Source organism: Falco biarmicus, chromosome 10, assembly GCF_023638135.1.
Source record: "Falco biarmicus isolate bFalBia1 chromosome 10, bFalBia1.pri, whole genome shotgun sequence".
Lineage (NCBI taxonomy): Eukaryota > Metazoa > Chordata > Aves > Falconiformes > Falconidae > Falco > Falco biarmicus.
Window position 1 is genome coordinate 558,335 of NC_079297.1, and position 16,185 is coordinate 574,519.

Genomic DNA, 16,185 nt, shown 5'->3' on the forward strand with positions numbered 1-16,185 from the left:
TACTGGGACCCTTAGGCAACAAACCCCAGTCCCAGTTTCCCTCTGGAAGAAAGCTCTGCCTGCAGGACCTTCCTTTCTAATTCCTGGTACTAATTTCAACTCTCCGTTGGCCTTTCCATGGAGGTGATGATACAACTTGCAGGAAGCAAGTAGGTGAGATGGGTTTGTGCCTCCATAGAAGCTGCTGGAGCCTGCGCTCTCTTGGCAGCACAGCCAGGAGCTGCATCTCGTGTTTTTTTCAAACAGTCAAGAGTGATTTTTTGACAGTGAGCCAAGAGCCAGAGTACCCATGGCCTTTGCTTCTCACTATGTGCCTTAAGGCAGAGGATCTCGGGTTGTGGTGATCTCCCTGGTGTGCTCCTCCTGGCAGCTCCCCCAAAACTCATGGGCAGTAACTAGATGGTCATCTTGGAGCCTCCGCCTGGTGCCTTGCCAATGCTGGGACCAGAATGTGTCTCAGTCGTGTTCATGTCTCCTCCCCGTCCCACAGGTGGACCAGGAGGGAACAGGCAGATTTCTACCGCACTGTCTCCTCCTTTGGGGTTATCTATGACCAGGAGAAAAAGGTCTTTGACTGGGCCCAGTTCCGAGCGATCTCTCGACTGGAGAAGAAGACAGATGAGAGCCTGGAGAAGTACTTTTACAGCTTTGTGGCCATGTGCAAGAATGTCTGTGGTCTCCCACTGTGGAAAGAGGATGGTGAGTGGAAACTGCATGGCCTGTGGAGGGGTAATGGTAGGTCCATGTAGCCATAGGTTAGAAAAGGTCCCACTGCTCTTGTGGAGCAGGAGAGCAAGGGCAGAGTTTCAGAGACAGAGGCAGCAAGATGGCAGGCAGAAGGCTTGCAGAAGCCATGTGCATTTCTGGCTGCCTTGTCACCCATTGTGTACCGCCTCCCCAGCACAATGGGAAGGTAGGGCAGCCCTGTGGGTTCCAGCCCCTGCTCTCACAGGTCTCACAGAGCTCTCCCATGAAATCACAACCAATTTTATACAAGACGGCAACCTCTAGATGTGAGGGAGGAGAAGTAGAGAAGCAGCAGATCACATCTCCTCCACACTGGAGCTTGGGATTGTTTGGGTGATATGTATAGCTGCTTTCTTTCCGAACATCTCTCTGCTGGCACTGGACAGAGTCTGCACAGTGCCCCTGCTGTGGCATAGCTGACCAGAGAGCTCTGCTACAGGGTAGAGGGAGTCTGAACCCACTGCAGGAGGCTTGGGAAGCCTGACCAACAGACAGGGCATCCATTTTGTCAGAGTGCCCTGCAGAGCCCCAGTGCATTGGCATCATGCAGGACATGGCAGATGAAAATCTGCTTTGGGGCTATTTAAGCACAAGGTGATTTGCTTCTGACAGAAGCAGAAAGGATTTTGTCTCATATCTGTCAGGAGGTCTGGTCTCAGGTGCAGTTCCTTGCATGTGTGTATTAATGCCTTAGGTGGGTGTTCCTCATCAAAAGAGCTGCGTGAGTTGAAGGACTCCCTTCCCTGAGAAGCTGCTGAAGGGCTACCAGAGGCTCAGACCCCAGGGAGCTGCTGTGCCAGCAGGTCCAGGCAGCTCCAGCACTGGTGGCACTGGTGGAGCAGAGTTCAGACAAGACTCTGAAATCCTCTGCAGCTGAGTGCCGCTCTTGATCCAGCTGCTAAAGTTGAGGGATTTTACTCCCGTGTGTCTGTTTAGTCATTTAGGCAAATTAATGGAAAGTGGTGAGACTGGGAAAAGTAGCCTCAGCAGTGGCTACAAGCACTCCCCCCACTTCACGTGCAGTCTGAGCAAGAGTTAAGACTCATCTTAACTCATCACTGCCTCTGAGAACATCAGTCTGTATAATGGGGCCCTGGCTTTTCTGTCCCTGCTGTAGGTCCCCCAGACCCCGACATCTACGTGGAGCCCATCACGGAGGAACGTGCTGCCAGAACCCTCTACCGTATCGAACTTCTGCGAAAGGTGCGCGAGCAGGTGCTCAAGTGTCCGCAGCTCCATGAGCGGCTCAAGCTGTGTCGGCCAAGCCTCTACCTGCCGGTGTGGTGGGAGTGTGGCAAACATGATCGGGACCTGCTGATCGGCACCGCCAAGCATGGCCTGAATCGCACCGACTACTACATCATGAATGACCCCCAGCTGTCTTTTTTAGATGCATACAGGAACTATGCCCAGCATAAAAGAACGGGGCTCCCAGGCCCAGAAACTCTGTGCTGCCTTTACCAGACTAACTCCAAACTCTACAGTTCCCCTTTGTACAGCCAGGTGGACCAGGCTTGCGAACCCCTGGAGAATGAAGCCGAGAGTCAGATCAAGCTAGAAACCATAGACAACACTATGTCTCAGGCTGGGGGCAGTCCGCCAGATGCAAACTGTGACAGATTCATGTCTAAAGTCCAGGACATCATTTCCAGTAACTTTGATGAGAGCTCTCTGCCAGACTCATTGGTGTGCATGATGTACGATGAGAAGGCCTGTAACAGCGAGCAGAGCTCCCTTGCCCGAGACAGCCCAAGTTGCACAGACGTTGGAAGCAGCATTGCTAAACTCTCTGAGGGCAAGCTAGAGGGGGATGAGGATCCATCCAGCTGTGATGCAGACGCCATGAAAGAGGCTCCCTTCCTAGAGGGTCTGCAGGTGGGTTGTGACCAAATGGACAGTCAGAATGAGGAAGCTGAGCCTTCACCTTCTACCCCTGAAAGCGACCCTTCGCAGAGCATCCCAGCAGAGCTCTGTGAAGCCTTGCAGCAGAAGAGAGACCTCGCCAGCCCTGAGACAGTGCTGCCTGAGCATGGTGCCGTGGAAGGGGTCATAAGCATGGGGCTCTACAGTACCAGTCTTCATAATTATGAAATAAAGGTTCCTCCTGAGCAGAGGTTCATCAATCTGCTGCAGGAGAAAGGAATAGAGGCAAAGTCAGGGCCAAGTCAGAGCCACAGCGAGGAAGATGAGGAGGAAGAAGATGACGATGATAACTCTGAGGCAGCAGCAGATGTTGTGGAAGGCTTGAGCGGTCCTGAAACCAGGGCTGGTTGTGATCCCGAGGCTAATGAACCAGGGGGCGAGGAGCAGAGCTCTGGCCTCCCCACACCTGAGGACACTTGCCCAGAAGACATGAATGGAGAGAGAGAGTCCCTGGAGCTGGCGACACCCAAAGGGCTGCGGGAGCCTGGGCCAGAGGGCAGGGAGGACCATGGCCTGGATGAGGAGAGCACCCTGCAGCACTCACCGGCTCAGGCTCAGAGCCAGGCTTTCAGCCTGCCTGCACCTCTGCTGGGGGCCCCAGGAGCAAAGCCCACCCGTGCCAGGGGGGAGGCCTGGGGCCGGGGGGCTGAGGGGCAGCCAGGCTGCAGAGAGGCCCTGCACCCTGAGCCCCAGGGGATGAAGCAAGAAGAGTGTGAGAACAGAGATGAGGGGGAGAAAGCCAGCAGTAACCAGTGTCAAGGTATGGTCCTGAGAGCTCCCTGTGGTTGACAGTCACCTCTGGCTGGCGTGGGAGGGACCTGGTGTCCTGCCTGCAGAGCCCCTGGAGCCACCTCCCTGTAGAGACAGGAGCTGGGGTCCCTGTAGCTGATGCGATTGCAGAACAAAGTGTTGGTGGCTGTGTTTGACAGCAGGACTAGTCTGAACCCCCGACCCTGAGCCCCAGCTGCCCTTCTGCTGTGAGCATCCCATGGAATGCAGGATGCCCTTCCCTTCCTGGCACAGGGCACTGCCTGGCAAGCAGCTCCTTCTGGAAACGCATGTGCCCTCCTCTACACCTGCCCAGGCTATGGGGACAGTCAGGGGTGGGGGCCACTGCAACACAGGATCCCCAGGCTCAGCCCAGGGGAGAGCTGGCCTTCCGTGAGCAGTGTGGGCCACCTGCTGTGACCCAGGGCTCCTGTGTTTCTGGGAGTGGCTGGCTGAGGAATGGGACCCTTGTGGAGACAGCAGGGCCTGGGGTGGGAGGGTCAGGGGAGTTACTCCTGGCTTGAGAGGGCAAGAGAGGCAGGGTGGTGATGGGCTCTGTTCTCTGTCGCTTTCTCAGATGGTCCAGAGAAGTACTTGGAGGAAGAGAGCAAGAGTTCTGCTTCTGTCCTGCCTGGGGAGGTTGATGACCTTCAGGATGCCCGGGCACCAACCATAGCCCAGCTGCTGCAGGAAAAGACGCTTTACTCCTTCTCTGAGTGGCCTAAGGTGAGTTTAACACTATTTGTACTGCAAGTGTTACTGTGTAGTTGTGAACAGCAGTGGCTCACACAGCCCCAGCCCTGCCTCCTGGTCCTTCACACACGCCTCCCCATGGATGCTTTAATTGGGGTGCTCTTCCCAAGCACCTGTGCTGTGGACATGCCTACCCCAAAGCAGTTCCCCACCAAGCTGAAGTCATCAGGGCTGAGTTTGTCTTTGACTCGTGTATGTCATCTCAGCATTAGTCATTCGAGTCCCAGCTTGCCACCATCCAATTCTGTTTGCAGGACCGTGTGATCATCAACCGCATTGACAACATCTGCCATGCCATCCTGAAGGGCAAGTGGCCCTCTTCCAGCCAGCAGTTCGAGACACAAAGCCTGCTGACAGCTTCAACAGTAGCCAGCAGTGCTGGCAGCAGGAACAGCTTCGCCGAGTCAGAAGCCCCTGATCCCAGCTACAATAACGGGGTGTTAATCTCACAGGTACAAAAGGTGAGGGGGGGCCTCAGGCAGGGACAGGCTTGGGACTCTGGGGTGAAGCATTGCTCGGAAGTGCTCAGGAGTTTCCCAAGCAGAGCCTGAGTTTTCACTGCCTCTTGGTGCCACTTGTGGTGTACAACACGTGGCTTAAGCCACTTGGTCCCCGCCACTGGGGGCTCCTGATGAGGTCCCCATACTCTCAGCCCCCCACCAGCCCTGCTCCCCTCCTAGGAAGGCAGCTGTTCTGCAGCAGCTCTGTAGCATGTGTAGCTGTAGAGGTGCTTCCAGAGTCACCGCTGCAGCACCTGGAGTGGTGAGGGAGAAAAGGGGACACTGCCCTGGTGTCCTAAAGGAAAGGGTGCAGGAGAGGGAACTGCCCCATCAGTGACCAGCTCTCTCTCACCTCTCACCGTTGGACACAGTGCAGAGACAGAAGCTGCTGGCTTGGGACTCCAAGCCTGCCTGCCCAGCAGCTGGCAGAGCACCCAGGGTTATAGCACCTTGGGAGATTGAAGTGTGTGTGAGGGTGCTCCTGCACTGTCCCCACACAGGGAAAGAGAGGTGTGATGTGCCCAGGGAAAGGACATCCTTCAGGGCTGCTGTGTGCATGCAGAAGAGCCTGACCATTAGCTCAGTGTTGGTTTGAAGAGCTGTGGTCCCTGGGCACTGCGTGAGCAGCCTTAACCCTCTCCATGGCTTTGATATATGCAGGAAGGTTTCCTCACCCCTGCCATGGCAAAGGATGAGCGGAAGCACAGGAGGCCCTATGAATTCGAGATGGAGAGAGATACCAAACAGAGGAGCTTGGAGCAGCTAGCAGCAACCCATGTTCATCCTCCCATTGTGCTGAATGGCTGGCGTGACGCAGCGGTGGACTTGTCCAGAGCCTCTGATGGGTCCCCGGGGAACTCCTCTCCTTTCCCCCTGAACACAAATATGCCCAAACTGGGGACCGTGAACACCCTCCAGGGCTCCCTGGGCATGGACTTGTCTGGCATCCTCCAGGCAGGGTTAATCCATCCTGTCACAGGACAAATTGTAAATGGCAGCCTCCGAAGAGACGATGCTGCCATGAGGAGGAGACGGGGCAGGAGAAAAAATGTAGAAGGGATGGACCTCATCTTCTTGAAGGAGAGGCCTCTTCCAGCCAGGCTGCAGGTGGGTTGATGCTCCCCCCATTTCACATGGCCCCAGTGGAGTCAGCATGATCTGTCTGATGGTCCAGCTCTCCCCTACAAGCTCTGTTGCCCATGACAATGTGGGACCTCCCCCCAGGACAGCTTGGCTTGTGCTGGAGCAGGCAGGAGCAGATACTACTTCAGGGAGGAAGGGAGGTTTCCCTCTGTCTTGCAGCACTCCACCTGAGTGTTTGAGTCCTGCTAAGCATTATCAAGAGCAGCTATCACACCTCAGAGGTTGTCTAGGGTTAGAGAACACGAGGAAGGATCCTGGACTGCACTGGAGCTGTGGGCAGGAGCCTGCTGCACCCTTTCTCCTTCTGCTCTGGGATCCACTCAAAGAAGAATGGGGCTCTGGGAGCAAGATCAGTCCCTCTTCACCACTTTTAGGAGTGATCTGGGGGGAAGTTGGTCCTCATGGTGATTAGGGTGTTTCCAGGTGAGTTCGGAAGCATCTCCCAGCTGTCTGTAATGTGTGTAATGTGGTGGTGGGTAGTGATTTAAGGAACAGCCACTGAGAATATGTGGATTAATCTGTGTGATGGGAGCAGACGACCTGCTTTGGGAGCTCTGCTTATCTGGGTGCCTGTGCATCACCACATGCTGCTGATGGGCTCTCCCTTCTCCTCCCTCGGGCTCTCCCTTCTCCTCCCTCCACTTCAGGATGTTCAGGAAGACCAGCCACAGCCCTCTCAGAACAGTCCCCTCCCTGATGGGCCGGTTGCTGCTACCTCAACTCCACAGCCAGTCCCAGCTGCAGGCAGCCAAGCAGAGAAGGCTGTCCCGAATAAGAGTCTCCTCGACTGGCTCCGTCAGCAGTCTGACTACACAGTTGACGTTCCCGGCTTTGGCACAGTAAGGGTGGCCTTTGGTGTGCACACACACGCGCGTGTGTGTGTGTGCGCACGTGCGCGCAGGTGTGTGTATGTGCACGCGCCCGTGTCAGCCTTGTGTATTGCCCTTTGTGTTAGATTTTCTGCAGCTGCTTTTGAATTCAGGCCTTCCACAAAGTGTTTCAAAATGCAACCTTTTCCCCTGTACCATGGCTTGTGGTGTTCATCAGGGCTCTGTGGAAGGTTCGTTACACGTCTGGGAGGTGAGCACAGTTCCCTGTACAGCAGTGAAAGGCACTTGCTGAGCTTGACTTGCTGAGCAGGAGGGTCCTCCTGCCCCAAGATCCAGTCTCCAGCTCCAGTGCATCCATCTGCCCAGTGCACAATGAGTCCAGTGTCTTCCAGAAGCACCAGGGATGGGGAGAAAAATGGGAAAAAGGATTTGGGATGCTCGGGGTCTGCCTGTGTTGCTCCCTTTCACCTGAGGGCATTTTAGGCAGTGCTGTTGTATTAAATAAGGTCCCCAGGCAAGAGGAAACCACCTCGCTTTAAAAACTGGGCTGAGGCAGCTGTGCTGCAGCCACTGCAAAGGCCTTGGCTGCACGGCCATGGGTGCTGTCAGAAAGCAGATTGGCAGAGTTGGGGGGCAAAGTCTGTCTGATTCTTCTTGCCATCTCGTAAGCATCCACTTCTTGGTTTCACAGGTTGGTTTGCTTCAGGTTTCAGCTTATTTAGCATATTAGACCATGTGGTAGGCAGAGCGTGGGTTGTAAAACAGGGCAGGAAGAAATGTGGTAATTACATGACTACATCTTGGTCCTGGAGGACTGCGTGCCTGAGGCAGGGATTCCCTGGAGCTTGGAGTACAGGCAAGGCACTAGTGTTCTGGAGCTTGTTAAGAGATGAAAGATGAGGAGACCAGCGTTTGCTCAGGCAGGATGGCCCTTGCTTTTCAAAATCCAGAGATACATGCAGCTCTGCATGCAAGGCCAGACTCCCAGGAGCACTCCAAGAAGCAGTCAGATGATGGAGCAGGTGCCTTCCCACTCCTTCCCATTGCCCCTGACTTTGTGGGGGCTTGCTGGAGCTTGCCTAGTCTGGCCATGCTGCTGGTGAACCTCTTGCTCCCAGTAGGCCCCCAGTGCCCTAGCCACCCTGCAGGATCTCCCCTGTCAGGGCAGGTGTCCTCTCTCCAGGTGGGATAGATTGAAAGCTGCTTTGGGGTGCAGCAGCAGCTCAGCTTTTTGAAGGACAGACCATGCTCAGGGTCTTTGACTCTCAGGAATTGGAGCCTGCAGTAGCTCATTATAATGCTACATCCCTGCAGGCACGTTGACACCCGGACTTGGTGCACACGGTGGGTGTGCAGGAGCTCAACTCTGTAGGTTGCGGTCCTGAAGGGCTCTGATCCCAAAGAAACATGGTGCAGCAGCTCTGCGGTGGGAACAGCTGAAATAGGAGTGAAAGAAAGCACAAATGAGCTGGCAAGAAGCGGGTAGCCATATCAAACTGACAGGGGATGGCACATACAGACCTGTTACCTCTCTTTCCTAGTTGTAATTAGCACCTCATTTACAGATGTACATACAGATGAAATGGCAGCAAGTATTGCAGTTTTAGGACTGGAGGGGAATTAGAGAGGGCTGGAGCAGTCTAAGTGGGATACACTGAAAACCCCTTTATACCTACAAAATCAGGTTGTGCTCATTTGAGAGCTGGTCCTGTGGCAGACCAGCATGTGCCGCTCGTGCTGCTCCCGCCCAAGTCTGCAGGGACCCTCTGTCCCTCAGGAGCTCATCTGTGCCACTCCCTGCAGGGCTTGTAGCCGTCCAGGCTCACTAAGCCATCTAGTCTCATTAACATTGTCTTGTTTGCACTCCAGAATTTCTCAGACAAGCCCAAGCAGAGGAGGCAGCGCTGCAAGGACCCCAGCAAATTGGACATTAACTCACTCACGGGAGAGGAACGGGTGCCTGTGGTACATAAGGGTACCGGACGGCGGGTAAGCAATGGCCTGTTCTGTGCTCTGCCCTTGGTGTCTTGAAATGCTTAGCAGACCCTGAGCTCACCTGGGGGGAAATTTAAGCCAGAGAAGCCTATGGATGGGAGAAAAGCCTGGAACGCGGGCGTCACTGATCCATGCCTTCCTGTGACGCATGTGTGCCCAGGGGGACACAGACCTGTGGAATAAGTGTTTTTTCTCTGTGAAGTAAGGACAGTCTGAGTGTTCACCCTCGCCAGGGTATTACAGACCCCACAGTGGCAAAGGGATTCATCCTTTGGCTTTAAAGCCACCATCAGCACAGCTTTGGCTGGTGCTTCCTGTTCCTGGTTTGTTTGTTTCCCTTGAATTCACTGCAGTATGCCACAGATTCTAATATTGCCAGACAGATATTTTTGTTTTATTCCTCCTTATGAGGTGCAGGCAGAACATACCAATACCCAGGCAGGTGCTGGGCACGCAGGAATTAGAGGATTTGAAGGGCTTTTTCTTGCTTACTGAGCAAGGAGCACAGATTTACTTGTCTGCAGTTTAATCTGCATGTGCACTGATGTTCAACTCTCTGAATGAGAAGGGACATTCAGGGATACTTTCCACTGAAGTCCAGTTCTTAAACACACCCAGGACTGCACCAGGTCAGAAGGTGATGTGACATTAATCTTATCTAAAACCAAAGCTAAAGAGTAAGGCAGAAAGAGGCTGTTTCAGCCACGTCTGTGTTTCCTTCTGTTACATGCACGATGGCTGTTGGAGACCTGGGTGAATTGGTGGGTTTGTCCGGTTCTGAGCACGGCTTTCACAGAAGCTTTGTCCCTATCACTTGTTCATGGGGAGGGCGATGGGGCAGGCCACAGAGGCTGAACTTGCCTTTTCTCCCTGAGCTGTGTCTGGAGGCAGCAGGTGCATACAGAGTCCTGCAAAGATGTGTAGCAAGGGAAGAGTCTCTGCCCTAGCCAAACTGCAGCCCAAAGCAAGGAGCTAGGGGAAGTGTATTCATATTTCTTGTATTATTTTACATAACTCTTTCTGCAATAGAGGTCATCCTTCTGCTGTGTTTTATAGTTAGGGGGAGCCACGGCACCAGCATTGAAGGAATTGCCAAGGTGGCTTGATGCAAACTTGGAGTATGCTGTTGCAGCTGACTGGGCTGACATTGTTAAGCTTTCAGTAAGTTAGAGCTTTTGGAGAAATCTGTATCATGTCATCTTTTCTTTCCCCTCCCCATCCCCACAACCTTTCTCCAGTGAGGATCCGGGAGCTGCGAGGCAGGACCTCAGCTGCGCACATGGGAGGGGGTAGCTGCAGGGCCAGCAGCACTGGGGGCGCTTGCGCAGCAGAGAGTGCGGTTGGGTGCGTGCCACAGCCCAGCGGTGCGGCCAGGGGAAGGAGAGAAGGAGGTCAGCGCCCTGGGAATAAGGCTCAGCAGCTCAGAGTGACTGTCCAGAAAGCCTTGGAACTCTTGGAAATAACAGGGGCAAGGGAAACACCCTAGGAGTGGTAATCCACCTTGGGTGCTGAATGGCAGGGAGTGGACAAAGCACATTTCTTGTGGGTCAAATTTTAAAAAATACCCTCAGCTGAGGCTTTTCATCAGTACCTGCAAACTCTGCCTGTTGCAGCCCTAGGCCTGCCTGCTAAATGCCCTGCAGGTCACCAGGCCTGAAGGCTCGAACACTGCTGGCAGGGAGAGGGGCAGGACGGAGCCTCGCCTCTCTGTGTTCATTCATCCTGTTTGTCACGCCACTCCCTGCCCCGGTGCGTGGCAGAGCCTACAGAGGAGAACCTTTCTCCTCCGGCACACGGCTGCTGCCAGATCGCCCTTCCCTACCCTGCGGGCTGGCATTACCCAGGCTTCTCCCTGCCGCCCCTCTTGCCTGCTCCCCTGTTTTTGTGGCTGCAGTGGTTTGTGTGATGCCCTTGCAGCAGGCTGGAGGGGGAATCAATTGGCTGAGAGGTTTGTACCGCTCTCAAATTTGCTTTTAATTAGCACTGGAGATTTGGCATGATCTGTTCCACTCCCCCCAGAAACAGCTCCAGGTCTGGGCTGGTGTCAGCGCCCGTCTGGGCAGACAGCACCCATGCGAGCTGGCAGCTCTTCCTTGCCTTTGTTTGCAGGGGGTGGTCTCTTTGCTGGTAGGAATAGCTGTGTGCCTGGCCACTGCCCTGGGCACCCGCCCATGCGCCCTGGTTTGGTGGCTGCATGCCCGTTAGCGTTCACACCACCGAGCTGCATCAGCACTTTGCTTTTGGCAAGTGTGCATCGGTCCTGGCACGTGCATGTGGAGGGGTGTCTGGCTGCTCTGGGCGCTTGGGCAGGCAGGAGCATGGGGTCAGCTGCCCCACAGAGCCCAGGCGCAGTCACGACCCCATTCAGGTTCTCCCACGTGACAGTGGGAACAGAGCAGAAGATTCTCCCTCTTTGGTAATAGCTGTGCCGTGCAGACCACCAGGCTCATCGGATTCAAGTTTCTGCACTGCAGGTGTCAATGGGAAATACTTTTCCTACCCAAATCTATTATTGGAAATGATTCAAAGAGCAGTGATACTGAAACTCAAGGGAGCCACAAAGGGAAATGCTTAAACGTCTGTGATGAGGGTGTTGAAAAATGGAGTTTTAAACTGTGCAGTGGATTCCCCCTCACAGTGTGCTGTGTAACCGGACAGTCTTACCCAGTTGTGGCTGCTGGGTTGCGGTCCCGTAGCTGAATGCTCAGAAGAACCTTCCTGGTGTCTCAGCGAAGCTCTAACTGGGAGCTTCTCAGACAGCATGTTCACTCTCTGTGTGTGATCCCATGCGGCTTTGCTGTGCTGCAGAGCATTGAAAATTTGGCTCTTCACATCTAAAATACATGATTTTTTCACCTGCTGCTGAAGCCAGGATTAAAGCTGGGAGGGGAGCTAAGCTGGCATCTGACACAGAGCTGCCCTGGTGCTTCTCATGTTGCGAACAGCCGATGCTGAGGGCTCAGGTGAAAATGCAGGGGAAAAAAAAGTGCTTCCTCCTTTCCTCCCTGTGCGCTTTGGCTCTGCAGTATCATACCAGGGCAGAGCAAGGGTGTTTTGCATTTGGTAGCATCCCTTGGGGAAAAGTTGTGTGTACCTCTCAAATTCCATATCATGTAGGCAAATATTTCTGTGCGGACACCATCTGGGACGCAGATGCAAGCACAGAAAAGCCGTATTTCCTTTGATGCAGTAATAACTGTTAGGTGTTTTCTGTTGTGTGTGTTTCGTTTCCAGGGCTACTTACCGGAAAGCAAATTCAATCGCATCCTAACTGAGCCTGTGCTCCGAGATGCGGGGCCCCGCCGGAGGGGGAGAAGGCCCCGAAGCGAACTCATTAAAGGCCCCAGCGTTGTAGCAGATTCTTCTTCTGGAATGGGACCATTGTTCATGAACGGACTGATTGCTGGGATGGATCTAGTAGGACTTCAGAACATGAGAAACATGCAGGGGATCCCTCTGACTGGGCTGGTTGGATTTCCTGCTGGATTTGCAGCAGTGCCCGCCAGCGAGGATGTTAAAAGCACCCTGAGTATGCTGCCCATGATGCTGCCGGGCATGGCTACTGTACCACAGATGTTTGGCGTTGGAGGACTTCTCAACCCCCCCATGACAACTACTTGTACTGCTACTGCTCCAACTTCGCTAACAAGCACAACAAAAAGTGGTACAGCCAGCGCAGAGAAAGCTACTGAGGATAAACAGAGTAGCCAGGATCTGAAAAAAGAAACTCTCTCAGAAGATAAGCCTGGTCCTAGTTCGTTTTCTAATCAGACAGAATCTGCAATAACTACCAGTAGTCCTGTAGCTTTTAACCCATTTCTTATCCCAGGGATGTCTCCTGGACTGATCTATCCCTCAATGTTTCTTTCCCCTGGCATCGGCATGGCGCTACCCGGCATACAGCAAACCAGGCACTCGGAGGCAGCGAACCTGGAAAGCCAGAAGCGGAAGAGAAAGAAAGCAAAAGGGGAATTTGCAAACCCAGAGCCAGAAACTGTCTCGCTGCCAGAAAAAGAAGCTGCAAACAGTCAAAACTGTAGAGAGCAAACACCGCCTTTGTCGGCAGAGAAAGAGCAGAATGGACCAGCAGAGGAGGAACGCGAAGCAGCTCGCGATACCAATTAGAACTTTTGTTTCATTGAAAAAAAACCACACAAAAAGATTGTGGCTTGTGAGTTTCTTATCCCATAAACTCTTTGTTACTTACCCTCCCACCCCGCTCCGCCTTCATAAACCTGTGTTTCCATGAATAATATTATCTACCTAATTCCCTGTCAGAAAAAACTCTGGTGACATATTACATGTTAATAGTTGCAGGGTCTTGCCACTTTATTAGATAAACAGTGTTGTCTAGCTAGTATGGGAGGCACCAAATTCTCGTTCTGTTTTTCCAGTTGTTCATCCCAGCCGATGATAGCAAATCCAGTACTCAGTCACCCCCCCCAAAATTGCTCACTCCTTTGAGAAGAAAAAGCAGGGGGAAAAAAAAAAAAAAAAAAAAAAAAAAAGCAAGAGCAAAAGAAAAAGTCTTTACCTCTTGGTCTACACGCAGACGAGGGTATTTCTGTCTATAATGACACTGAATGAAAAAGCCTGTATTTGGGGGTAAAAAGCACAGCTATAGTAAGTGCTAATGTGTATTTTTGATTTAAAGTATTTCCCTATTTTATCATGGTTACTAGAATAGTAGTATAGACAGACGTATATAACTAATGATTGAAAATGCATTTATTCATTTCTTTGAAAGGAAAAAGCATAACTGGTAGTGATATGATTTCTTTATCACCCCCACCTCAAAGGTTTGGAGACAAACTGCAGCGAGTGAAAGTATGACGTAGACATTCTTTTGTATTTTTTAAACCCAAAGTTTGGTTTTATGTTAAGTGGAGTTTAGTTGCCCTTTCTTCAATAGTTACAAGGACTTTTCAGCTTGAGCTGGAAAGGTTTTGCACATCTTGCATGACTTTTTTTGGGATTACTGTACATGTAGCTACCAGTTTCTTCATCATTCTGCTAGTCTTCAGTTCTGCTCTCTGGTGTTCGTTCTCATCTATGGTATTAGAAGTGCTGTAAAGGTATTTTTTTCCAGCCATGAACAGGCCACACTGATTTTAATGCTCTTATATGAACACTGAGGCTTTTTTAATTTTTGTGTTTTCCGCTCCTTACCCCAGAAGCAACGTCTTTTCAGCAAACAACGGAAAGGCTGTAAGCCGGCTTTCCTGTTTGGGGTAGTCCTCCAAGAAGGACCCCTGAGACTTTCAAAGCTTGAGCTCCTTTTTTTCTAGCGTTAGACTGTGAAGAGGTGACCTTGGCTGCTTCTTTCCATTCCATTTGCTGTTGAACAGTATTTCCGATTCCCCTCCAAATGGCAAATGATTTTTGACATCTGCATTTTAAAGAGACAGGTTTTAATGCTGTCAGTCCCCCAGCAGCTCTGGGTACTGAGACTCCTCTCCACAGGCAACTCTTCTTGTTTCTCCTTCCCCTCACTCCTCGTTTAATTCTTTTTTTCACTTGGGCTTGTTCTTATTTGCAGCTCATGGTTTGAGACTTGAAATAAACCCACAGTGGTGCAGCAGTGAGATGAAAGGCAGGCTGGTGAGGGAGTTGGGAGCGTGCTAGTAATCGGTTTCACATTTGGTTGTCACAATTTACTGTATTTTTTACTTATTTTCTGTTACAGTTTTGCTAATTTATCAGATGGTCCAAATGTTTTGACATAACTATTGCAGTTTGCATTATTTATTTATGATGCTTTTTGTCATTGTCTTTTATACATTTGGGATTATAAATTATGTACGTGTTAAAATTAGCATCTCAAAGAAGTCTGTTACCCATGGTCTAAAAAGCATTTGGTTTATATTTTTACGGACTTTATTCCCAGTTTACTGGATTGGATATTTTTTTTTTAAAAGTATGTAACCAATCATGATGCAACCACCCCCGATAATTAAATGTTCTATTTAATAACATCCTTGTAGCATAGATAACTGTATCCCTATCAACAGATTTCTTAGAAATGCTGCTATCTCTATTTAACTAACATTTTGTTCAGTTTTGCCTCCAGTGGAAGCAGAAAGGGTTTTTTCAGCTGTTAAATCCAAAATCAATATAATTTATTTATGTAAAAAAAAAAAATCACGATTGATATATTTTTGAACCTTTTAAGTACTAACTTTCTTTTTATTCAGTAGAAAAACATGTACTTGCCCTAAATCCTTAAAATACAAATGCTATAAAACTTCATATATCTTCAAAGCCTTACTGTGAATGGATGCAGAAATCTCTTCAGAGTCCACTTCTTGTTATGGGATGGTTTTTCCAGGGTTACGCGTGTAAGGAACAGGGTTGAAAGTGGAATTTATTTAATTAGCCAGCATGCTCTATACCTTGTTCTTCCTTATCAGACATGTATGCTATGTCTCTGGGTGTTTAGGCTTCTCTTTGACTGCTACTTTGTGACCCTTTTGCAACCCGATATACTCTGTGGATTATTTAGACTGTAAGGCGTAAGTGGCTTCTTCTTATTTTCCATCGTATCCAACACAAATGCCAAATTTTCACCGATTTTCATGGCTACTCACACAAACATACATCCTTCACCAAATGTGCTAACGAAATAAACTGTCTGTGCTCTTGAACATGGATAAAAAGAAAAAGATTTAAAAGTCAGATTTTTATTTTTTTAATTTAGTGACTAGATGATGCGTATCTTTCAGACTTGGCAGAGCCTTGCTACAGATGTATATAATTTTTTTTCAGCAAATATATGTGAATGTTTAATTCACCTGACTCAGTGATAAACGTTACTTGCCTTTTTCTCAGCACGGACCCGTTGAGGAGCTGCGGGACGCAGCGGGCTCCCCCCGGCCGCGCAGCTGGCCCCCGGCCCGGCAGATGTGCGCGCAGCTGGCCCGGCGCGGCGCAGGGGGGGCCGCCGGCCCCTCGCCTCCCCGCGTTATCCCCCCGCGGATGCGTGTGGCTGGAGCAGCCAGGTTCCAGGCAGGTGCCCGGGTTCGGTGGCTCCAGGAAGACTCGCGAGGGCGGGTGCGGGTCAGACCCCGAGGGCTCGCGCCACCCCCCCCACCCCACCCCCCCCCGCCGGCAACGTGTCCGGCCGTTACGCGGCTGTCACAGCGCGCGGGTCGACGCGGGAGTGGTGCGCAGAGGGGGCGGGGCGGCGGCAGGAGCGCGGCTGTCCCGGGCCCCGCCTCCCGCCCCGCCTCCAACGGCCCCGTCGGGCGGGGCCTGGGAGAGAAACGCGCCACTGCCGCCCCACCCCGGCCCGGCCTGCGTGGCGCCCGCGGAGCGCTGTCGTACACGGGCGGCAACTTCCGTTGTTTCCACCGTGGCGGGGGTCGGTTCCCGGTCCCCGTCAGCACCGGCCGCGCCCGGGCAGCGGCACGGCCCGCAGCGCGCTCCTGGCAGCTCGGCGGCCTCGGGCCGAGCCGTGGGGCGGGGAGCGAACCCCCTGCGGGCGCTCGGCTTGCACCGGATGGGGCTCGAGCCTTTCACCGCCTCCG

The 16,185-nt window shown here is 52.1% G+C and overlaps 1 protein-coding gene across 1 annotated transcript in view; it reads left to right on the forward strand.

The window, feature by feature from the left end:
- Nucleotides 1-15,454, forward strand: part of CHD6 (chromodomain helicase DNA binding protein 6) — a 56,126-nt gene extending 40,672 nt beyond the window's left edge. The window contains 8 exon segments of the mRNA XM_056353254.1: nucleotides 491-699; nucleotides 1,865-3,430; nucleotides 4,016-4,164; nucleotides 4,446-4,652; nucleotides 5,352-5,798; nucleotides 6,482-6,673; nucleotides 8,534-8,653; nucleotides 11,894-15,454. Coding sequence (XP_056209229.1) covers nucleotides 491-699; nucleotides 1,865-3,430; nucleotides 4,016-4,164; nucleotides 4,446-4,652; nucleotides 5,352-5,798; nucleotides 6,482-6,673; nucleotides 8,534-8,653; nucleotides 11,894-12,784 — 3,781 coding nt within the window. The 3' untranslated portion in view covers nucleotides 12,785-15,454.
- Nucleotides 15,455-16,185: the final 731 nt, after the last annotated feature.